Source organism: Trachurus japonicus, chromosome 8, assembly GCF_045865225.1.
Source record: "Trachurus japonicus isolate A0001 chromosome 8, Traja_1.0".
NCBI classification, from domain to species: Eukaryota; Metazoa; Chordata; class Actinopteri; order Carangiformes; family Carangidae; genus Trachurus; species Trachurus japonicus.
In genome coordinates this window covers 25,003,295-25,028,990 of record NC_140914.1, presented here as the reverse complement: position 1 = coordinate 25,028,990, position 25,696 = coordinate 25,003,295, and the positions used below count along the sequence as shown (strand labels likewise).

General features: G+C 40.9%; 1 protein-coding gene across 2 annotated transcripts; it reads left to right on the top strand.

Annotated features, from left to right (window-relative positions):
- Positions 1 to 6,291: 6,291 nt before the first annotated feature.
- rgl3b (ral guanine nucleotide dissociation stimulator-like 3b) lies at positions 6,292 to 19,413 on the top strand. Of its 2 annotated transcripts, none has more exons than XM_085784917.1 (17): positions 6,292 to 6,605; positions 9,234 to 9,523; positions 10,251 to 10,295; positions 10,441 to 10,640; positions 10,785 to 10,906; positions 11,001 to 11,249; positions 11,449 to 11,552; positions 11,952 to 12,036; positions 13,641 to 13,712; positions 14,359 to 14,445; positions 14,654 to 14,686; positions 15,093 to 15,214; positions 16,546 to 16,635; positions 16,901 to 17,030; positions 17,496 to 17,798; positions 18,809 to 18,923; positions 19,021 to 19,413. In XM_085784917.1, exons 1-17 carry the CDS (start codon positions 6,582 to 6,584, stop codon positions 19,158 to 19,160), a joined length of 2,211 nt encoding a protein of 736 aa, XP_085641043.1. In that variant the 5' UTR covers positions 6,292 to 6,581; the 3' UTR covers positions 19,161 to 19,413. The 2 variants fall into 2 exon arrangements, with proteins under 2 accessions (XP_085641043.1, XP_085641042.1); XM_085784916.1 differs by having other exon boundaries at positions 10,770 to 10,906.
- The last annotated feature ends 6,283 nt before the right edge of the window (positions 19,414 to 25,696 follow it).

The following is a 25,696-nucleotide window of genomic DNA, read 5'->3' as shown; positions in this document are numbered from 1 at the left end:
TTTCATTCTATACAAGACTATAAACATCTGGAGAAGCGTTGAATGGTTGTTCTTTAACATTTCCTGCTCTTTGTGGTTTAAGTTAAGTTTAAGTACTGTGGTGAACTCACCTCATGCCTCATCTCCTATAGTTTACATACCACTCTTTGTTTTGATTTTTTTTTTTTTTTAACTTGTGTTACTTAATGATCTATTCAAATAATGTGATGTTTTATTGGTCTGATCCATCCAAGCTCCCTGTACAGGAGTCAAATGGAACTTTAAGTGATCAATTTAAGTCTGAGTTTAAAAAGATTATTAGAATAAAACTGGAGAACAATTAAATAAATCTGATCACAGACATCGTATAACAAAAATTACTGAAAAAATGAATAGCCTAAGTAACCAACATATTATGCATTATATACATATTACTGAAAACAGATAAGGTTTATGATTTTCTGGGTTGATCTTTGCCCTTCTACTGTATCACTGTCACATTATTCGTTCGCGTATAATTTTCCCACAATAAACTCCATCGCAACAATAGATTCATTAGCACCATTTCTGTTCTCAGGGGATATGCTTTCATTTAATTATGTTTGCAGTCAAACAGTGAACGAGGAGTGGAACAACAAAAGATGCTGTTTTCTTAGCGATTTTGCGTCAGAGGTCCTGAGTGCTTAACAAGGCTTGTCCCATGAGGGTTTCTTTCAGTCCGGTCTCCATGGACAACACCTGAATAGTCTGAGTGGTTGAGTCATCAGCTGGAGTGCTGCGGTCCTTCACAGTGACTGCCATGCACTTGATATGTGCCACTATGACCCTGGCAACCCCAAAAACATGCCAAACACTCCTTTGGTGATACCTCAGTATGTGTCCATTACAATCATTTTTTGTGTTAGATAAAAGCTGTGAAGAAGGTCACTGACGGGAAATTCAACCCACTGCATCTGCTCCTCTGGTTTAGCTCCCATACCAGTAATCTCAGGGGTCAGAGACTGACCCTGTTCCTCTGGAAGGATGTTTATGTTATTTTTGGTCCAGATTCTTGTTCCATATGTGTGACACACACTCACTTACAGTAAGATATGGATAGGATATATAGGCTACATCATACGGTGAATCTGTGTTTGCCTATTTACACGTCCAACAGACAAAGAGCAACATTAGCATTTATAATAGGTTTGTTTCTGGCTGACATATGAACCCACACAGAAATGGAATAGGTAACATACAGTATGTGTTCCTATCTTATAGTCCTTATATTATTATCGCAATACACATTTTCTGAATAAAGGATTATATTTATAATATATTATAATATCTATAATATAATATACCTATAATATATTTTTTAAAATACATTGATGATTTTTAAATGGTAGGCTATGACATGTTGCAAACATGTATATATGATGTATAATATATATAGTAGGCAAAATAAATAAATAAATATGTTGACACAAGTCATATATACAGTATATATGTTGAAACAAGGCCATGTATATATAGAGATACATATATACTGTATGTATCTTATAAGCATATATATGAAATTATTCCAGTTTCTAATACATTTTATGTATTATTTTTACATTTGTGCTCCTATTTTATCTACATTCTTTCTATGTGTATGTATGTAGGTATATGTACGTGTATGAAATGTGTATGTTAATGTTATATATAACATGTTAGGGAAATTTAAATCCAGTGCCCTTTAAGCTCTGTTGTTGCCGTTGCCTGTGACTCAGTATCTGGCTGTTTAGGGTGAATCCAAATGTGCTGAGGAGGCGAACACTCTGTCATTGACACACTTTATGTTTATGCTTTGCCATAAAGGCTCCAGCTCCAGCTCCAGCTCCAGCTCCAGCTCCAGTCATGGGGCTCATGAATGCTGAGAGGTTTAAAAGGTATTTGTCTCTTGTGCTGTGTTGATAAAGAACCGTCTGTCTGCATTCCTCACCACCGCTGTTGTGCGTCAGCTTTTCTCTGAAGTCTTTGAATTCCTGAATCCAGAAACCAAATGCTTGAATTCCACGAATTGTGCAAGATTTTTGGTTTGTATTTCTAGCTTAAGGGGTGCCGGGGCTCATTGTTCCTTGCCGACATATGATATTAGATACCACAAGTCTGTAATAAATGCTTCTCTGTGGCTGCCAGCATCCAAAGAGGAGACTGTATTCCCTTACAGGCGAGCAGAGCAGACATGAAAATTCCTTGCTGCTCTTGAGCCTCTCACAGTGTAAAGAGACCGACATACTCACTCAGTATGAAGCCTGTATCATGCCAGCACCATGAGTTTAGTTTAGTTCACAACCCTGACTGGTCCAAACTGAAATATCTCAATAACTATTTGATGGATTGCCAAACAATCTGCCACCGACATGCACATGAAAAAGTTCAGCCCTTTACTTTTTCTGTAGAATCACCACCATGTCTACATATGTCTTAGTTTTTGACCAAATACATAGCTTTTTGCTTATTGTACCTAATGCTTATTAGTAAATGCTAATAAAATGTCATATTAAGATTGTGAACATGTTAAACATTGTTCCTGATAAAACTCAGTGTTAGCATGCTGACGTTAGCTGTTTCCTAAAAGCAAAGTACAGAGCTGCTAGCTGAGTGAAACAAGGTCAAAGTTTTCCCTCAACTCAACTGAAACATGTTCAACCTCACAGGAAAAAAACAGACTCTTACTTAAAGTGTCATAAAAACTAGAATCAGGTTATGACCCCTGACCTTCACTCAGCTGTAGGTGGAGTTCAATACTGTTTGGTGTTAAGTTTACAGACCAGGCTAAAATATGAGGCCATCACTATCAACAATGAGAGACACTCGAGGGATGAGCCACACCTTAAAGTAAAGGAATTGTTGTGGATAAAGGATGGAAATTAAACCTGCGCCAAGATCTTGGACAGATAGGAAACGTGAGCGTCACTCGCGTTGGCTGTTTCAGTGGTATTGTGACGACAGAAGATTTAAATAAGACCCTCATGCTGTGTGATGTATGAATATTCAATACATTACTTGTGACCCAAAATCTAAATATTTAGTGTTAACTTGAGCATGTATTGTTTTGGTTGGTGCGCTTCACTTGGAACGGAAGGAAAAGAGTGTCCATCAGCTGTGAGGATGACGCAGGGCAAAATGTCACATACAGGAAAGAACGGTGATCTTTCATAGAAAACCTAAGCATTCTCAGAAAGTTTGGTGCCAAGTAGGTCAGACTGCCCGAAATATAAACACACCCATCAGACTAAATCACAGGTAACCTGGGTCATGGTCTTATTAAATTGTGGTTTTCGTAGAGTGGGGTGAAGAGATGAAATAGGACAGTGATCAAAGACCACAAGTTGTTATGACTGTAAAAAGAAAAGAAAAGAAAAGAAAAAAGAAAAACACACACACGCAGCTGTATGTGGACAGCTGTGGCTCAGAGGGTAGAGCAGGTTCCATCCCCGGCTCCTCCAGTGCATGTGTCCGGATGTCTGTGGACAAGATACTGTCAAACTATATGAATGTGTGAATGTGACTTGTATTATGACGCTTTGAATAGTCACTAGACTAGAACAGTGCTTTATAATGCAGTCCATTTATTGTAAGAGAAAGAGAGGGGGGCAGGAGCTGATGCACAGCAGATAATCAACACCAGGAGAAGTAGTGGAAGAACAAAAGTCATCTTCATCAGTGTATGTCATCAAATAATAATGTTGAGGGTTGTCTTAATTTGAACCAGGTCTTGGTGGTGTAACTTTCACTCTTTTGATTAAAAGTTATGCAAAATAAAATAAATGTTTGTTTTTTTGCTTTGAATTATTATTAATATTATCAATGTAGCCTACAGTACCAATAGTATCATTCTAAACAACAAAGCTAAAACACTCAAAACCACCTTTGGTTCTTTAAGAAATATTTAAAACATGTAAACCTTAAGAAGTTTTCTTCATAAAAGATTTGTTTTTGATAATCAACACCTTACTAAAATGCAAATATCAGTAGGGGAGACTGGGGTACCCCTTAATTCTAGGAAACCATAAGAAAAATTGAGCATGTGACCAAATATTTAGGAGCAAGGGATCATTTCATGGAGTCAGTAAGAACCACATGGATAAATTGGTTTGACATTTATGTCCAAAAAAACATTTTTCACTATCAAAAGTGAATTCAGTCGATCACAAGTTTCATGAGAATTGTGTTTGGACCAAAAGTGAGAATTATACATTTGTTTTATACATCAACTGTGGTATCAATGAGCTACAACATGATGTAGTAAACCATGCATGAAAGTGCACCATTTTAGCTGTGGGGACTAATAAAGTCAATACCGTAGCTCTGGGGTAAGTTGAGCCACCTGCCCTGTACATGTATTTATATGCCCTCGTTATTAAATCATGATTCTGGATGTTTATGATTACACTAAGTATGCTTTTGGATTCGAACCGGGGCTGCCTGCAGTGAGGACTGTAGCCTCAACATGGGGCGGCAGCTCTACCAAGTGAGCTATAAATGCCGCCCTGAGATCACCTTTTTTTGACATGCTATATTATCAAAACAGTCATGTTTACACTCATTCTGTCTGTTTGTAGGGATGCACAACATCCTGAAATATATGCAGATATGTTAGTTAGCAACAAAAATTGTCTTGATGTAGTGATCCTGAATATGAAAAGTGGCTCATCTTACCACACTCTCTCCTTCAATAATATTTCTTTATGCAACTAATGATTATCTGGAAACCTTGTGTAAGAGATAGAAATCTGCAGTACCCATGACATGATCTCACACATGAACCTTCGTCATTTTATCAGTGTCACAGATCAGTATAGGGGACAAGTGGACATGTGATCCCACTGACACTATTCTTTCCTTGAGTTTTTCTATTTTTATGAAGCCCCACAACTGACCCAGGGGACAGCAGGTGAAAAGGGGAGTTAAGTTGAAGCCTTTGGAATAAACAGACTCCAGGAAAGGTAAATAACACTGTCTTTGAACCAGCCCCCCCCCCCTCCACTCAAAACTAAGTTTATTTGTAACGTTGCCCTTCATTTGTGGGAGTGTCACTGAATGGACTGTGTAACAGGTTGTTTTTCACCTTCATCTGGTGAAGAAGACTGTTTCTTTGTGCTCAATCTGAGTTTAAGTTTTTATTTGCACACACATGTTTGTGACACAACTTTGTGACATCAAAATCTAAAACACAAGGTGTGGCAGTGGCACAGCTGTAGGCTACACCACAAAGCAAGAAAGTTCTGGGTTTGATCCAAACTTCTGGGTGGAGTTTGGATGATCTGCCTGTGCCTGTCTTGATTCTCTCTCTCCAACTTCCTCCCACGGTACAAAGACATGCACATTAAGTGGAATGGTGGCTCTTAGTTGCCCATAGTTGTAAATGTGAGACTGTTTTGTCTCTATATAATATGTTGACCCTGTGATGGACTGATGACCTGTCCACTGTGTAACCTGCCTTTGCCCCAGACCTCTGCGCCAGACGAAAACAAACATGCATTTGGACCAAGCGTGGTCGGAATATATTTTTCTGTCAGGAATATAATATGAAATAATAAAGAGCAGATTCCACACGGTCAGATAATCGGACTCTTACTCAAATGTTGTCTAATTAAAGGAAAATAATTCACACTGTTTCTGCCCAGCAAAATCTCAAAGGTGTGGGTTTCTGGGAAAATAGGCTACACTATACACAGCCATGGTTGAAAAGCCTGTTTATTTGTTGGCACTTTAATTAGATGTAACAGTGTCTGCATACTTGTCCATGATAAATAAACTGATTAATGAATATAAACACTCTATTTACTTTCTAGTTGGTTGAAAAACCATTAAATTTGAACAGCTCTTGCTAATAAATCTCAGTCTCTTGCAAACCCCTAATATTTATAGCCTACTTTTAATTAATTAATTATAGGTTAGAAATGAGATCTTATGTGTTATTTAGTCATGTGCTGGCAGATTTTAGGCCTGCAGTTCCCACTTTTTTATGCTAAACTAACTAATCTAACTGCTTGAGTCTAGAACAACAACTCCAGTGCTGCTGGTAAATCTCCAGAGAAAAAGGGTGAATTATTCATTGAAAATGTGGGACAAGCATGGACAGGACAAGCCAAAGCACCCACGCAGAGTGACACACACATACACCCTCACACTCCTCCCCCCCAGTCAACACTTCCAGCAGAAAGTCACCTCCCACTATAAAGCAGTGGGAGTTTCGGCCCCGGTGCTCACTGCTCCACTGTCAGCAGGGAACCCGGCGCAGGTATCGGTGTGTCCGCTCGGCTCCGTGCGCGCTCCGCTGCTCCTGGTCCGTGGCCGCTGTGACACACACCGACCGACACATGGGAACAAGCCAACACTTTTGTATGAGGGTGTAAAATGTGACGAGTTCTCCGCGGTGAAAAATCCTCTTTGTGATTGTAATAACAGGCGCGTCCATGTAGTCCTCGTTAAGAAACTAAAAAGGCGTTTTTTATACTTATTTCGACATGCAGCCTTAGACTGGGTGCTCTCCTCACGGTGGAAGTTGAATTTCAGTCCAGCAGTTCCTGTCATGATGGAAAGCTGCACTCCATAGCCGAGCAGACGAGATGGGAAAATGGGAGCTGACTATGGTGAGTGTGATATGATCCAAGATCAATAACTCAACTGATCAGTACAGAGGGGCCTGGTTTTGTTGTGTAATTTATTTCCACTGACACAAACAGGACAGATCAATGCTCTGTAATGCAAAAATGTTCGTGTATTGTAAAGACACCCCAGGATCTATAAGTCCTATTGAGCTGACTCCTGCAGTTTACTGTGTGTGTGTGTGTAAAAATTCATTTTTATGTAGGCTATTGTATGTTTTCTGTGTGCAGTCCACAGGCTGTTTGTACTGAGGCAGCAGCAGCAGATCTGGAGCCAGTTTGTGCCTCTCATGTGTTACCATTACCTCCAAGTCACACATAGATACCAGTCCAGACAGTCTATGAAAAACTCGAGGGGCAATGACTAATCCTGAAACCGTCTCAGTTAAAAAAGATTTCCAACTTATTTTTGGTGCAAACTGGAAAATGCATTATGTCTGTGCACTTTTTTTTGTTTTTTTAAACCGCATGCAAAGTATAAATGTGCTTCTTTTTCCTAAATGGTCCCAGTTGCAGACAACATGTTTATTTGCAGCTGTTCTGGGGAGGCACTGCTTGAGAAATGGGTTAAGGATCTGTTTTATTGTGGAGTTGCTCCCCCAGAGCAGTGGTAAGAGGCATTCAGTGACCTTCCAAGTTTTTCCAAAGATACATCCACGTTTGCTCTTAATCCATGGGAGGCACAAACTGCTGCTGCAGAAGGTCAAGAAGACTATGACTAAGTTTACTTCCCTTCTCTTGCTGCTCCATCATGTGCTTTTCATAGTGGCGTTTCGTGAGACCTGATACCACTGTGGCCGGCAGGTAAATCCAACAACAGTGTGGTTGATCTCGATGAGTCAGTTGTGCTAAGCACCACCACTGACACCGAGTAGGACACAGGGCACAGTTTCCCGTCTGTGTGTGTGTGGCCACCAAACGATTGTAGTTTCTGTTGGGGACAATAGGGTTTGTGTGATACTGGCTAACACTAGCAGACGTCTTAGACATTTAAATAATCATTTGCATAAGATGATGTAAGCCCTCTCATGTAGACGATTACATTTTTGAACTGCTGCCGTGAGCCCACACAGTTTCCTCCGTCCACTCTGCAGAATGTAGCTGCTCGCTGTGCACCCAAACTGTCCAGACATGATTTTAGATACAAACTGTCCTCAAGAAAACTGAAATGATGCAAGATCATGAGTAGTGGTGGAGAACGACTTGGATCTAAAAAGCTCATGACGCACTTTATTTTCTGTGCTGAATAAAGCTTTGGGGGTAGATATTGAATATCTACTTGCTTTGACTCCAGGGAAGATTTGAAAAAAACATTTGCATATAAACCAGATGGATTAGACATTAGTCATGCAAGAGCTGTTACTGACGTCCAGGATTGTGTAACTCGAAAAAGCAATTAAAGGGACATTGGACCGATTCTGCACATGAGGTTCAGTTTTCGTCTCTTGAGTTCTGTCCAGCGTGTGAAAACAGATGTATAATGTCTGCTGTTGCTCTTAAGGAGCTTTGTGAAGTCTGACAGTGATGTCATTGTAATCGCAGCTGGGGCTTGGAGAATAAAAGAAATATTAACAGCCTGTATTACAAACTGGGGGCGTGGAGTTTAAGGGTGCCTAAAGGAAGTATAATGACCTCAGTTTCTTTGATTTTTGTTCTTTTTTTGATGTATTTTGCACAAGATTAGTGACTCCGTGGGAGTAAAATACCAAAACACTGAAGAGTTAATTTAAGTCCATGCTCACAGGCTCTTTGTATGTTGTCAAACATACAGACCACAGACTGTTCAGTGGCGTCCTTTGACCAGCCTCTTATAAATTGTATGAAGCAGCTGCTGACTCATTATGCCACTATAACAATCTTGTTCTCAAATAGAAAAGACTGAACAAGGTGCTTGGCATTCACACTGGATAAACCCGGTTACTCTGTGTGCGTTGCATCGAGTGCTGTTGGAGGAGCTGTTGCTACAACACTGATTGAAAGCTCTCACTGAGATCAAACGAGTTCTTGTCTGAATATGTAATGGAACCCGTATGTTATAAATCAGGACACTTGGCGCTGAGCTGGCCGACAGTCCTCCAATGCTCTTTTTTATTGGTTATTGGAGGAAGAGCGTTGGTGAAGCAGGAAAACATCTGACATTTTGCACTTGTTCTGGTGTTTTGCATCGATGCACTAACCTTTTCGTAATCCCATATTTGTCCATAAACACTCTTGTGCAGGTCCAAAATTCGAGGAAATTCATGGATGAGCATCTGATAATTGCACACTAACATGTTTGTGCAGTCATTATAGGCTTTGATCTGTGGTTATGAGTATAAGTGAATATTACGTAGTTGTTGTGGTTCACATGGGATCAGTGTGTGCCTCAGTGGTGTTGTGTCACTTGTTTGTGCGTGCCTACATCAGACAGTTTGGTCATGGAGGTTTGCAGCTATTTTTACCTCCTCGTGGCTCAACCTCTGACCCTACTGTTGTTAGCATTAACACTACTAGATATATATTTGTGTACCAGACCCGTATCTGTATATTTTCTAGACACTGTCTGGATGGCAGCTCCTCTTTCGAAGTGTATGTTTAAACTCAAACATCTGTATCCACCTCTACACCCAACAGAACCCAGTGCAGGAGTGGGGTGAGGAGGTCGAGGACGGCGCGGTGTACGGGGTTACTCTGCGTCGGGAGCCCGTCCCTACCGCCCCAAACCCAAACGAGAAAAATGCAACCAGCGCGTTCGTCCAGTACCGAACCTGCAAGGTGCGGCGCCTGAAGGCCGCCACCTTGGAGCTGCTGGTGACTCATCTCCTGGACCCCGGCTGCCAGGAGCAGGATTACAGCAAGATCTTCCTCTCCACCTACAGAACCTTCACCAGCTCCTCCAAGCTCATAGAGCTGCTCTTTCATAGGTACTTTCCTCTGTCAGTGTCTGAAGTCGTCTCTCGTGCGGAGAAAGTTTGACATTTTGCCAAATACACTCGTTTGCTTCCTCATGAGAGTTAGATGAGAAGATTGAAACCACTCTCTTGTGTGTATTGTAGATATCGGTCAAATGGCAGCAGCTCTGCTTAGCTCAGCCTTAGCATGTAAACAGGTGGAAACAGCTCTGTCAAAAGAAACCTGCCTCCCTGCTTGTAACTCTAAAACTCTCTTATCAATGCCTTATATCTCATTTAGCCTACTTATCTGTCAAAATGCGTACAACACTGTGACCATGTCAGCTGTAACCAGTGTTTCCAGTCTCTGTGCCAAGTTAAGCTACAGGGCGACTGGATGTAGCAATGTCAAAATGACACAAGGTTTTACTTTTAGTTCTGTGCGTTCATTTACTGCGTTGGGTTGAGAAATAGTTTGATACGTACAGAGTCACCATGTTGTGTAAGGGTGTTTTTGTACATGGTTTCCCTGACTAAGCAGCCCGCTCCTCTCAGCTTTGAAGTAATAATAAGTACCTAGCAGGTACTCATTATGTTGAGGGCAGCAACAACAACAATTGAGTGGTTTTAGGTTGTGGCTGGTAAGACTAGAGGTCAGGGTTAGCATGGTGACAGGGCAGGGACAAATAATAGTTAAAAAAAGTGCACTGTGGCTTTTTTTATTCTTTACATCTTTTTGAACCTGTTTTCATTCTTACAGAGAGAATGCTGCCGCTGATCTCGACAACAGTGGGTGCTACAGGAGGTAGGTGGACGAGTCTTCCCTTGATCAACTTTACACAAAGTCCTGTTGAACTCTCATCAGGTTAATTTGTACTTCTCTGCTCTGGTTTAAAGTGTTCAAAAGTTCAAATAGTTAAAATGTAATGACTCTTCAACTTCCTCCACAGCCCTCTGTTGGCCTTTGTCCAGACATGGCTGGATGAGTACAGCGAGGACTTTAGGGATCCTCCTGTGCACCTGGCACTTACGCTGTTGTTGGATCACCTGAGGATCAGCTCTGCGGTGCATGACGATATGCACAGTCAGCCCAACTTCTGCTCACTGGCTGGGCAAGCTGAGGCTCTGCTTAAGAGGTTCCAGAAAGAAGGTGACCCTCCCCTGCACAACACTATCGATGGCAATAAACCCTTTGCCAAACGATCATCATAGTGAATTCAACAATGTGAAAAAGCCATGCTCACTTTTTTCCTGATTCCTGCTCTGTGTGTTTGTTCAGAAGCTGCCCCGACAGGTCTGGAACAGGAGGAGGGGTCTGGAGATGAGGATTCAGGATGTGAAAACTCTTTGGATCAAGTCGGTATCATGGATTTCTCTGCTTCAGCTATCGCTGAACAGCTCACCCGCATTGATTCTGTACGTAACAGGATATTTTATACACAAATTCCACATTAACATGTTTTTACGTAGATGATTTATGGCTCATAATTGGTTCTCATGCCGTTTTCAGGCTCTGTTCGTCAAAGTGGTGCCTTGCCAGTGTCTGGGCTGTATATGGTCTCAAAGAGACAAGAAGGAAAACATGTCCCCCACCATTCGGGCCACAATTGCACAGTTCAATACCGTCACCAACCAGGTCATCACGTCTCTACTCTGCCAGCCGACAGACCCCAGGTCCAGTCCCACTTCTTCCTGCCGGCCTCCCACTACACCAGTGCAAAGGGCTCGCATCATAGAGAAGTGGATCAGAGTGGCACAGGTCAGTGAAAATGCCACAGGGACTAAAGATTTGGCTGCACACAGAATCTGAGTGCAGGTTTCCAGTCCAACATTTCATAAGAACCTCATTAACTCCTTAGCGTTTGATTAAAGAGAACAATCATCAGCACAGAACATGATTACTGCAATATTTAATTTGAAATTCACTGAACCCTGAACGCCACTCGTTTCTTCTCCAGGACTGTCGTCAGTTGAAGAACTTCTCCTCTCTCAAGGCGATCCTGTCAGCCCTTCAGTCTAATGCAGTTTACAGGCTGAGAAAGACTTGGGCAGCTGTTAACAGGTAAAGTTGGGTTATAGTCATTTCTAAAGTCCATCTCTATGGTTATATTTATATAGTGTTTTATGTAATTGTTCTTTAATTGAGGGCGTTGAACCCTCATCTACTGCAATTTAGTATAAATTTTATGGAGCGAGTCAGCAAATGTCTAGCTTTCGTGTGACCTATATTCTCAGTGTCAGATTGTGAATGTTGTAGTAAGCTATTATAATGTCAAGGTCAAGTGAAGCATAACTTCATGTTTGTCCTCTTTTATGAGTTTAAGCATCTGGGCATCGACCGTATCTAAGATGTGGAATGTAAAAACACAGGTTATTGTGAATTAGAGTTAATTATTAATACATCTTACATCGGATTAAATAGCTCCATATTTGCTAACTATTGCCTTTGTTCTTTTTGCAGAGACAGCATGTCCACGTTTAATAACCTCTGTGAAACCTTCCCTGATGAGAACTGTGTGCTAACCAACAGAGAGCTGCTGGTGGAGGTGAGAAGAAAACAGTTTGTTGCACAAAAAACAGCCTACGTCTACTTCATTGTTTACAGTGTTAACCCTGAGATGCATAGGTCAGGAACCTACACTCTTATGTAAGAGAGTCAACAACTAAGTGAGCATGTGAGAATTGGTGCTTTGTGTTGATAATAATGTAATGTTTCCAATTTAGCGCCAAATATTTATATAGCTATATCCCACACCAGCATCATTTAATGTGTGCCATCTTTTTTCTATTAGGCTATATACTTTATATATAATTTTCACAATATAGTTGTCACAGTTGCATATTAGTAAGAATTGCCACTCATGCAAGTCACAGCCGTAGTCCACACACAACTACAGTAGCATTGGCTAGCAAACTCATGGTTGTCACCTACAGTAATTAGATTTTTGTACCAGATAACTCTCTGTTAGTTATGCTACTTAGCCACTAAGCTAGCTAAGCCACTCTGTTATGGGAACAGCTCATAGACAACCATAGTCATGATAGTGTTAGCAGCAATACTGTAGCTACACAGCTGTCGACCTGTTAAGTGGAAATTGCTATGTGGTGATGCCAGTCATAAAAATACAAATACTGTGTATGCCTCATAGAAGTGACTGATGGGAGGAAAGATACCAATACATTTCCATAAGAAATGTGCATGGTTCATGTTTAACACATCTTTGCAATTATGGGTTAATGTTTACCAATGCAAGTGGGTCTGCCTGCTGCATCTGCTACATATACTTCAAGACCCAGCAAAAAATCCTTCAGTGATCGGAAGGCAAATTGAATCATTAATGCTGTCAATATTTTCCACCAGAATTCTTACGTCTACATAGTAATGTCATTAGAAACATATTTGGAAATCATTGTCTTACCGTACATGGATTGGAAGAGCCTTTTTCCTTAATTATTAAAAAAGATTCATTTTTCAGTTAATATTTACAGTGTGTTAATGGAAAACTAGACGCCTCAAGCACATTGTGTTCCCTTTTTTTTCTGTTATGTAGTCTCCTTTAGGCAACTGCGTCACAGGCGTCTTGTGTTTAGTTACAGTGAAAGGACTCTAAAGTCAATAGATTACCACTGTTATTTGTACACAGCGACCACACAACCTACACCAGAATGTGCTCCTACACAAAAAAGTTTAAAGAGATTCTTCATCGGATCTTGCTCCTCTCCTCCTTTACACTTTCCATTGTAGTTGCATTCAGGCGTTGCCTTTTATGAGGGAAACTTTTATCTATGCACACACAATCAGTCATACACATGAGTCTATTTGCTGTGTCCAATAACAGATAGTGCACACAAAGACTTTAGAGGCTTGGAAGTGGCCTCTCTCCCTTTCACAGGATGTCCAGGTTAATGTGTAATATAACCTATTCATGCATTGAAGAATTTGCTTCATAGGACATTTTTGAACATGATATAGTTGAAGACACATTGTCCATGCTTGTGTGCATTTATATATCTGACCGTATAGACGCACATACCCATGCAGCTGTGACCTAAAATCATGTTAGATTATTTTAATGATGGGTCAGTGCACATTAGTGTATGTGCCTGTAACACTCCACTGAATATAGCTCTGTCTGACCCGCTCTGACAGGACGGAGGCCAAGCGACTGTGGATAACATTTCTCCAAAGATATCCAAGCGGTGTCCGGTCCCCAGACAGATGGTAAGCCATACCCCCAGATGAGAAAAGAGTTGACATGTTTTGAAGACAGGACATGGAGCCCAGAGCCATATATCACTGAGGTCTAATTCAACTGAGGCACTAAAAGAACGCCCTTTTTCATGCAGCAGTAAATGTGCTATTTTACAGTGATAATGCTTCAAAATCTGATCCTCTTTACCATGTGCTATTGTCGTGGGATCATTTTACTCGCAGCAGGGTTAATTTCAACTTTTTAAATGGACACACGCAAAGTCCCTCTCATATTATACAACTCTTAAAACCATGCAAGGGCCAATTTCCCACAGTGTGGGTGGAGTGTCTCTGACATGGCAGAGACCCAAACCTATCTTTAACCTCGCTCGGTGCTCAACAAGTTTCAAATGGCTTCACATCACCAGGATTATAGGACAGTAATAATAGACTTAACTGGGGTCTTTTATAAGTCATATGCACATTCTCCAGGGCTGTAACATTAACCCATGGTGCTGCTAACGGGGACGTGCCGCCTGATCTCAACCTATTCAATACAGTTAAAAAATGAGGAAAATAAACAATGACTGGATTTAAACGCAGAGCTGAGTAGATACAGTAGCACAGGAAACCACTGTACGACTAAAGGACTGTGTGCTCTGATGTTTCTTTACAGAGTACCTCCAGTGGAGTGGTTCCTTACCTGGGTACATATCTGACCGTCCTCACCATGCTGGACACTGCTCTGCCAGACACTTTGGAGGTACATCATATATTTATAATAAAAATATCAATATTTCATGTTTATGTGAAATATAAAGTCACAATCACAGCAGCTTTTTACTAAATTTTCCAGTAGGCAATGTTGGAGTAAAGTATCACTGTTGTGTTTTGTTCATTTATTGAACCAGTATATTTAATCATTTATAAAATGCAATAAATAAATGGTGTTAAATGTTCTCCTTTGACAGGGTGGGTTGATAAATCTGGAGAAAAGGAGGAGGGTAAGTGGTTCCTCTTTGTGTCATCTCTTTTATTTCTGCTTTTTCCCACAGTAGTCAAAAACAAAGTATATAGGTGTCCACGTAACAATCAGTAGCCTATGTCAGCACATGCGTGTGTTTGGGTGTGTACACTGTGTTTGCACTTTCAGAGTAAACAGAGCAGGTTGAACATTTTCTGACACTTGTTTTTTAGTGAATAACCTGCTGAAAGCTTTTTTTTTTTGCTTTTTAACTTTTACAAGTAAAGGGTTTAGTTAGGGCCATCGCAGCCTTTTAATGGTTCATAGTTTGGTGCTGCATCTTTCGTTGCTCAAAGCAGATTATGCAACCACAGATAACAAGAAGTGCTACAGTACACCTTGCAGCCTCTGTCACTCTGTTTATACATATTTGTCTCTGCCTGCAGGAGTTTGAGGTGCTGTCACAGATCCGTCTGCTGCAGGTCTCCTGTTGCCAGTACAACCTGCCCCATCACCCCAGAATCGCTGCCTGGCTGCAGGGACACAAGCTGCTCACTGACCAGGAGAGGTGAGGTGGAAATATATTTTATATTCCTCAGTAGAACAAAGCCTGATATAAGCCCAATAAAAAATTGTTAGTTACATAATATATGTGGTAATTATGTTATATTCAGCTCCTCTTTTGGCACATGGCCAGATAATCAGGGCTTGTTATCAGATGAGGCTTGGATGTAATCCTGTCACAGCTGGAGCGCCGTCATAAAGAACTAGTGGTTTGACGTTTAAAGTGCAAACATTCACATGACTGAACTGTGGTAGTGTTGCAGCTTATGGTCAAACCAGTTCATGGATTCTTGGCTGTACATTTTAAAGGCCTCAAAGGGTCTGATATTAGATTTATGACTGATTTCTCAGGTAAAATCACAGTGTAATATTTCACCATTCTTATTCTTATTGTTTTTTTTTGTTTTTTTGTTTTTGTTTACATCATATTAGATATCAGTTTGATATCAGCCCTTTTTCAAACATCAGCTCAAAGGAGCTATTTGATGTTGTTATTGCCACATAACTAAGCATTAACCCTTAATTAAAAAGCTCTGGAGTAATTGTGATAGTTAACTACATGACTTGTGACTTGTTACAAATGAGAACGGAGGCTCTCTGTCTTCCACCTGGCGTCTCATGGCTGAAAACCAACCTTGCAACATCAGTGTAGTACCTGGCTGCCGCCCCGGTGTCTCAGCTCTCATCTCCGCAGCACCGCCACATAAACGCGCTCCGTAACCCGTAATCTTGTGTTTATGACAGTACATAGATATACACGTCGTAACATCATATATTATGTTATATAACGTTATCCACCGCTCCATGTATTGATTTTATTGCCGGCTTCATTGTAAACAAATGCACATGACCGAGAGGAGGGTTAGCAAAACAGCAGAAAAGCGACCAACTTGCATAGTTCCTCTTTAACTTACCAGACTAGAGGAAATGTGAATATACTGTAGCATTAAACTTAATTCCTTTTACTGATCAACATTTGAGGTTTAATCAACTTCAGTGTTTATCACTTTTCGTTTCCTGAAGTTAGGCCAGTTAGCCCCCCATCTTGTCAGAAAGTGATATAAGGATCTTTTAAGTTACAACAACAGCTGTCGATTTTAGCCAGTTAGCTCTAATTAACACAATGTCAATGCTGTCCTAGTAAACCCACTCTAGATTATTGATTTCATATTAAACACTTTGGGGCTGCAATGTGGAAATTTCCTTTGGGGTTAGATACAAAATCCATGCAGTAAAGCCTGCATGACATCGTTGTAGAAATAAAAGAACAGTGTGTATTGTCTCTCCAGGAGTGACAGTGTTTGATGGTCAGTGTCTGTGTTTGTTGTGTTACAGCTATGAGCTGTCGAGACAGCTGGAGCCTCCGGTCGACCTCTGCTCGCCGAACATCTGGAGCCACCGCACGCTCACAAAGAAACTCTCCAGGTGATTATCCATCCAGGCTCTGATTTGAATATTCAAACACACACAGCAGAGGCACATTTCACTATGTAAACAGACCTGCGCATAACACTTAAACATCAAACACACAAACTGTACTTGCTGACAAATATTTTTGCCCCAAGAGAAAAAATTATGGAAATGTGTAATGACTGTATTCAGTTGTATACAATGCTGCTCCACAGTGAAATGAAAATGAGTTCTACAGTACTGTAAAAAACAACCTGTCTGTCTTCTTTGGTGTCCTCAGTCTCCTGACAGTGAGCGATGGATCTAAGAAACTCCCTCCTGACCAGATCAGCGTTTCCTCCTCTGGATCCAGTGGATCTGAGATGGAGGATCTCTCCTCCCCGAACTCGGCCTGTTCCATCAGGCTGCAGGTAAACAGCTGTTTGTGTGTGTGTGTCCATCTGCCTTATTGTCTCATAAGCTTGTTATCTCTGCATCCTTTGTCCTTTATGGCAGGAACAGTAGCGTCTTTGTTGAAGCTTTGCCATGCTCTGCCTTCATCTAATGGCTCTCTGTGTGCAGCACAACATCCACTGTTTACACTCCACAAACAATCGTCCCATTTTAAGTGTTCAAACAAACCCCGAAGACTTTCAAATAAATGGCTTTTAAAACTGGGGATCTTGCATAATCTCCCTTTACAAAAGCTCCTCTTTAAAGGGTTGCACAAACTAGTGTGAGTCCTCAACAAGAGGAGTTTCAGTTGAGCAGGTCCTTGGTTGAACTGGAGTGGGGTTTGTTTAATGATGCTCAGTTTAAATGCTATAACTAAATTTCCAGTGCCACTCATCAGCACTCTTCCTCTTGTCTCCATCTCCCTCTCTCCTCCTCTGCAGTCCTTTCACAGCTCGTGCAACAATGTGTCGGAGGCCTTCTCTCCCTCTCTGCCCTCCTCTTCCTCTTCCTCGCCCTCGCCCTGCTCCTCCACGACCTCCTCTCCAGACTCCCCCACTCCCTCCGGCTCTCCGGCCTTGTCGTGCAGCGGCGCTTGGCCCAAACCGGCTCAGGCCTCTCAGCACAAACGCTCCGTGTCCATGACCTCCCTGCCTGTGTACAACCGTCAGGTGGCGGACTCCTGTATAGTCAGGGTCAGTGTGGACCTGTCCCAGAACAACGGCAACCTGTACAAAAGCATCATGGTGAGTTCAAGTCCTCATTCAGAACAAGGTTTTTTTCTGCATTGAGAACTTCATACTACGGAGCCCTTAAAGGGATATGAGGGAAAAAATTAAATTAAATTAAACGTTTCGAGAAAACTTTTCTCATGTGCACCTGAAAATAGCCTATTGTATTGGCATGTATGAAAACAACAGTACAGGAGTTAGTTTGTTAGTATTTTGACCTGGGATTTCATTATAAGGACATTGCTGCTTTACTTGCAAGTCATAGACGAGAAAGTTTCAGGTGCGACGTTTAGCATGAAACCTTCGCGTCCGCACCCAAAAAACTTTTTTTCCTTCTAGGGGCTCTGTACGATACTTTTTTGTGCTTTGCAAAATTATCTAAAAATATATTGTTTATAACGATAGTTATTGTTTATTTTCAATACAAATCTGCTGTTGTATTGGAAGTATTTTTACAGAGTTAATTTGTTTATTCAAAGAAGACGTTGCAAATGTTTTAAGTTTTATACATGTAATGTGCTTGGAGGAATTTTTCTGCAAGTTACCACATATGACTTCATTAAACATTAAAATAACATTTTGTGCTTCTCCTTGTTCAAAAATTAAGAACACATGAATAGATAAATATTTTTCATTTCAAAAGTTCTGGACAAATGCTATTTCAGTGAAAACTTACTCAGTATATGTGCAAATTTCCACATCACGCTGATGTAATTGGCAGATTGGATTTAAACTAGCTGCAATGTTACAAACTAATTCTTGCACATGACTGTGCACGTGCATAGTGACACTTGAGCAGATGAACGTGAGAACAAACTCTGCTCTTAAATCATTCTCCACAGTGAAGGTCAGCCATCAAAGTGAAGCGTATTTAAGCCAATTGCATTTCTAAATGGAGGCAGACTTTAATATCACACTTCTTCCACTGCTGTGCTGCTTTTTCAGTATTTGAATGAAGCAACCAGTTAATGCACCAATGTTGTAACTGTTTTTCTCAAGCAAAAACTTCCTTCTGTGTTTTATAGTTAACCAGCCAGGACAAAACCGCTCAGGTGATTCAGAGGGCACTGGAAAAGCATCACCTTGAGCACATGGACTGGCGGGAGTTCACCCTGTCGCAGGTCATCTCTCCGGAAAGAGGTGAGAACAGAGTGACTTGAAATGAATCTTTAACATAGTACAGAGAAAAGAAAACGCCTCTTATGACGCCTGCTCCTGTTTTTTTTCTGTTTTTCAGAGCTGCTCATACCAGACAAAGCCAACGTCTTCTATGCTATGTCCACAACTGCAAACTTTGACTTTGTTTTGCGACAATTCCCCAAAGGCCACAAGAAACCCCTGAGGGCTACATCCAGCCTAGGACGATTAACAAAGTAGCTCTTCTAGTCCGATGGGAAGTTCCTGGAAGGTCGTCTTTTATTTATATTAATGGTGGTTTTCTAAGAAAAGTGATGGGATATCCAAGAGGTGAAAATGTGACTTTTTAAAACTGTGACTCAAAAGATGATACAGAAGCACTTTATGAAGAAGAATTGGAGCAGAAATGGACGAAGCTTAAAGAACACCTTGAACCAGACACGCCTTCATTTCCTGTGGAATTAATTGCCACCATGAAACCAACAAAGGAAACGCCGACAATAATAATAATAATAATAATAAAAAACAATTCCTTGACTTTCTCCATCAGGTGTGTTTGTAAGAAAGTCTGCTGCTAGCATCTCTTCCCAAGTGAGCAACACGTGCCAACATCAGTGACCTATTTATACACGTACATTGAGAAATGGCCGGCCGTGTCCCACCACAGCCGGGTGCCATTAATAACCCATGTGTCAGAAAGGGAATGTGGGTCAGATGCTTTGTGAAGGGTGCTGGTAATGAACTCCTGGGACCCCTGCTGCAGTTTGCCAGCCCCTTGAGAGGAGACGGCCCGCTGTCCTCATGTGTCGCTGTCCCTGGTGCCACCTGAGGAGTGGGAGGGGACGTTCTCACCAGGGATCACTGTGTTCCCTTGGACGTCTAGCGCCACTCCTGTGATACTTATCATATGTGGCCAGCAGCTCCAACCAGAAAGATGGCATTCCTGAAGTGGTGTAACCATGGCAGCAGAGACTTTGATGGACGGGGATGTAAATGGCAAATCGCTACTGTATCTAGATTGGACAACAATAAGGGTGAACTGTTGTTTGTGCTTTTAGATTTTGTGCCATTACTAAGTAAATTTGAGTTTTAGACTTTTAGATTTTGTATGTATGTTGTATTTATTTTCACTTTGGTTCCACTGTGATTGACCCTGAATGCACCTTTACTTGATTTACTGACACATTGTGATGACTCACTAGGAGGCTTTAACCCGCACTCTGACTGATGGGAAATAACTTTTCAGTAACTACTTTTCAAAATGTTCATTTTGCAACATGTTTAATTAGTGTGGTTATAAGTTTGGAGATGTCTTATTTTGAGATGAATATTGTAAATATTATTGTTTTATTTTTTACCTAATTACATTTACGTAACAAGTTGGCTCAGACTTGACAAGCCTGGATGTAACTGATGCTTTAAGGGCTTGACCTAAAGCCCCATGAGGAGGTGTAATCTCATCATTTCACTGACGGCAAATGACGCCAACACTGTAGTGAGATAGTAGTCGATAGTGATCATGTTTTCTAATAGTTAAAGCTCCAGGGAGTATTTGCAAAGGGGGAGACTCATACAATGAACAGATACGAATGTTTTGACTTCACTTGGAGCATCTGGGGGTCAAGGGCCATGCTCAGGGACATATGTAGCAGTTGAAGAGAGAAACTGGTGTCTCATTGAGCTCCTCATTTCACATTCTCCCTGACAACTTTAACACTTTCCCCAAATGCTTACTTCTTCTGGGACCGTGCAATATCCCTCTTTTGGCAATTGAAACTTGAATTTATAGTGTTTCTTGGCATATAAAAAAAACTTCATATTGTTTTAATCTTTTTAAATGAAGATTATGTTACAATTGTAAAACAAAAAGGAATAAACTGTTTAAATAATTAAATAATTCATGATTTAAAATGCATTTCCACCCTTAATTGACTACTTTCTAATAAACAAATATTCCTATTTCCTGTTTGTCTGCCTTCTCTTAAATCTAATTGAGTTGATCATGAAGAATCTGTTTTCTTCAAGAGTTTATGTCTCAAAGCTGAAAGAGTTTAAATGAATGTCAATGTCATCTCTTTTTGTTCACATTAACCCAGTGTTACTGTTTATTCAGCCAAAAGATAAACCAACATCTTGTAAATTGTTAAAGTTCAGTCCCAACAGAAACAATAAATTCTTCTATAATGTAATGGAAAAGGTGTATGGTTCATTATTTGAAATAATCTGTTAATATTATCTGTCTCAAATACAGTAATCCTAGGTGATATGAAACAAGTTAAAGTTTAAAATATATAATTCCCACACAGTTTAATTGATTCCAAAAAAACTAACTAATGAAATACTCCGTTAAAACGTGAACACTCTCTTTCAAACACAACACACCTAATATGGTATGTCAAAAGAATGAGGATTCAAGTTCAGTTCCAACAGAAACAATAAATTCTTCTATAATGTACACACACACACACACACACTTTATGTTTTTAAGCTGATGAGTGAGAAATTCACTTTTTGGGTCAACAACTAGCCTATACAAATATAAACCAAGGCATACTTCAAACTAATGAGAGAAAAACTGATAAAACGACAAAAAACAAAAAAGCAAAAACAAAATATATTTGTGTTTAAATTCTGTATGTTGTTATTATTTTGAGTCTGATGTAGAGGACCTATATCCTGTATCAGATGTTTTTTAAATTTCATTAAAAAAACATTCATGAACCGGAAGAGGACCAGCGTCTCTGTTAGCCTTAGTTAGTTGTAAGTAAATGCTTTCAAATTAAAAAAAATAATTATCAAAAAGTGATGCTTTGTTTTGTTTATTTACGTTTCTGAAATGAATAAAAATTGGTTTGTTATCAAAAAGTAAAAGAGAAAAATATTTTTATTTTAGACCCATTATTTTTCCGCTTTGCATGACGTCACTGACCCCTACCGGCATTCAGTGCGCGGTACAGCCCGGGAGCTGTTGGCTTCCGCGTGTCTTTTTTAACGGCTCAAACAGCCACAAACTTCTACAAAACTTTTTTTTTGGTTCAGTAATTTTCCCACTCGGAGTAAATGTTGGTACAGTTTGTTATCCTGACCAGAGACAACCGGTCCTCGACCTCGAGGCAGACACACACGGGACAGAGCAGAGAAGACAACAGACCACAGGTAAGACAAAGTGTAACCACCGGAAGTAAATTAGCTAATTAGAGCAAGGTAACACTGGGACAGGCAGTTCACCTAAAGTTTACAAAAGCCACCACAATGAAAGTGGATAAAGTCACTAGATAGCAGCAGAGAGCTGCGTGCTCAGCCGCAGGTGAGCTCAGTAGGAGCAGTCGGTACTGACTTTGAGACGCCACTCGGAGGCGCTGTTGTCCGCCATAACTTGTCCCTGAACACGTTTGTGTTTGGCGTAAAACTGCTGTAGTGGCTTCAAACAGTGCACGGTGTTTTGTGTTTACACGTCGTGGCAGTGAATATCACCATTTTGTTACGTAACCTGAAGCCCTCACGTCTTCATCTTCTCCCTCATCTCATCATCACATTATAGGCTACCTGAATGTGACTGGAGGTGAACCTGTAGGAAACATAACATCATCCCCATGCAGCTGCTCAGAGGTTCACCTGCTCGGGGGGATCAGGTCAGTACAGTGGAGGGTTTCTGTCAGGACAGACCTGAAAAAAAAAAAAAAAAAAAAGAGTCTGGGCTCTATTGAGCGCCATTCAATCGTCTACCAACTCAATGCACTTGGCTGCAGAAGACACACACTCAGCAGAGGGGCAGGGGTGTGTGGATTCATTAGACCGACGCCTGAAGATGTGTGTGTGTGCGTGTACTGGAGATGCATAGGTCAGCAGTCCTGGAGGAGAAACAGGACACTGCCTCTCATCTTATACTTTCTCATGTATTATGTATACTTAGGATGTCCGGCTCTGAGCTTGACTCTGCTTGTGTGTGTATGTGTGAGGGAGGGAGAGTTGCATGTCTCCACGGAAGTACAGATTTTATCAATGCTGCCCTTCGCCCTGCAAGATCCAAAACGCTATTTATCTGTGTCACTGCCAGTGGTCTCCAGGCTGGAGGAGACATTCAAGGTCTTATGTGGATTAGTGCAGGAAATCAGTCTAGCAGGTCACTAATGAGGATTGATGAGACGTGGAGATAAGTTGTCAATATAATCGATAGTTTTCACCTCTGTTGACCCGAGAGTGTGTGAGGAAGTTGGGGGACATTTCAGTTCACGGCTGTGTGCAGTCTTTAAGTCATGTGCGAGACTTTCCAGAAGTCATTTGCACACAGTCTCAGGCCTGTTGATGTCATGTTTTCCTGCTAAATGTAATAATAATGTCATCACAAGATATTCACATGAAATCTAAACCAAAATCAGTTTGTCTTGAGTTTAAGAGCCAGTCTTTTCCCTCAAGCTTTTACACTCAGCTGTGACATTCTTGCGCAAGGGGTGATGACATCAGATCCTGTGCATTTGCTGAGAAGGAAGTGCAGCATATACACAGTGAAACAGCTGTGTGCGAGTGCTATATTTGTAATGTACTCACTTTTTTTTTTTACGTTCACCAGGGTGAAGTTCATCATGTAAAAACAGAAGAGTTGTCCCCACCTTTTAAAACAAACAACCCTGTTGTGTTGGTGGTTTCGTAACCGCAGTAATTGGGGGGGCACACGCTGGCCAGAGTGTGGAAGGCAATGAAAATGCTTGGCAGCGCTTTTGCTCTGATCTCCGTTGACGACAGACAGCTGCCCCCTGCCTCACCTGAGTGACTCTCCCCCTGTGGAGGAGAAAGGCGTTCAGCTGTTTTAACAGCTTAGAGCCGGAGGAAAAGAGGCATGTGCCGCCAGTTTATGTGTGTGAGTGAGAGAGATAGTGCCTGCCTGCATGCTGAGTTCAACTACCATGTTTTTACCCTCGACACAGATTTTACGCATGTTCCAGTGACTGTAAAAGCTGTGTCAAAGCCAGCTGCAGCGCTTTTAGCATGTATTGGCCCCGGCTCTGCACAACTGTTGATAAACAACAACCTTGTTCCCCATTCTCAGAAGAGGAAACAGGATATTTATAAATAGGCTGTATATAAAAATATATGAATCCACACAGACACCTTATAGACAAACATTGGCTCACTATGAGTGACAGTCGTGCCTGTTTGCACTAATGCACCCCGAGATATTCTTGGCAGGGTGCAGATTGGTTGTGCCATATGTGCACAGGCTCATGCATATGCATGATGGGCTAAATATGACTCCCTGCTTTAATGTAGACATTTATGCGATTGCATGCACTTTTAAACTCGCATACAGATGTTTTACACCCACATGGGTTATTCATGGCTCTCTCCACCCTCACCTCGAAAACGAGTGTAGGATGTTGATCTGGATTGTTAACCTCCTCCTTGCTGTGACTCGTGTTGCTACAAGGAAACGCGCACACACACGGTCGCACACGGCGCAACCTCACGTGTGACGCTGACACAGTTTTATTGTTCTATTTTGAGATGGTTTTAATCACATGATTTACATCACTCTAATGTGGTACTGGCACGGCTTTTGTAACTCCTTTGAATGCTAGGCTTCATGTAAAACACGATCATCTCAGCCTTAAGCTATTGAATTTTTATATTGATGTGAGAGTTTTTATAAAGCTGTGAAAACTCTCTATAAAGTGCTGGTTTTGTGTGTGTGAATTATAGTTATGAACTTTCATGATGTAGTTGTTCTGGCAGTAGCTGAATGATCTTCAGAGCTGGTGAAATATCGTATATTGACAGTGTAAATGGCGATGTAAGATAGAACCAGATAAAAATCCAGGTCATGCATTTTGTAAAAAAGGAGTACGTCTGTGCTCCATACTTGTCATACCTTGGTTTTACCTTGGAAGATCATCTTACTAAGAGTCTTGTCAGACTTGGAGTTGCACTAAATAGGGATTTTTGTTACTGTATTTTTCTTTGACACAACAGTTTGCCACAGGGATCTGCTGTTGAACATGTTTTGTTTTGAAGCACACTTACCATCTGCAGCCATATATCACATTTCACCTGACCAGAGCTCAGGCGCCTTTTTGGGTTTTGTTAAGATTTGGCATCCTTCCCTTTGCTGTGGGAACTGGATGCTTGTTGTGTATCCGGTCCCAGGGGAGGAAATGAATGAAAATGAAGGGACTGATACATTTTATAATTTAGTGCATTTTTTTAATTCTGGAAACTGCACGTCTTGTCTTGTTTGATTTGACAAATCAGTGTAGAACACAGTAAGTATTTACATCTGTATGCATGATGTTCATACCTGTTTGATATAGTTACATTTTTGTTAAATGCTTTTGCTAAAGGTTGAAATGTTGTTGTGGACCAGCAGTTAAAGGGATAGTTCAACATTTTTGGCATATTGGTCCATTGCCATAATCCCTATAGTTTTAGCAGTAGGTTTAATAAAGATGCAATTAAAGGTAACAGACCTACTCCTAAAACAAACAATCACAGCAGCTGCAACATTTTTGATAAAGGTAAAAGTTTTGACAACATACCATAAATGAAGCATCATGGTGCTACAGAGGTGACCCAGCCTATAAATAATCTCCACACTCAGCAGGGTTGGGCACATTTCTATGTCAATTACATTTAAATTAATAACTCTATCAATTCAAACGACATACCATTGAACACTGGTGCTCTCTAAAGCCAACATTGATCAAAATGCGTCAGTGATGACTCGTGTGCAGAGGAAGTTTCAGTTCCAGTCGTAGTCACAGAAGTGCTTCTGTGTGTGTGGT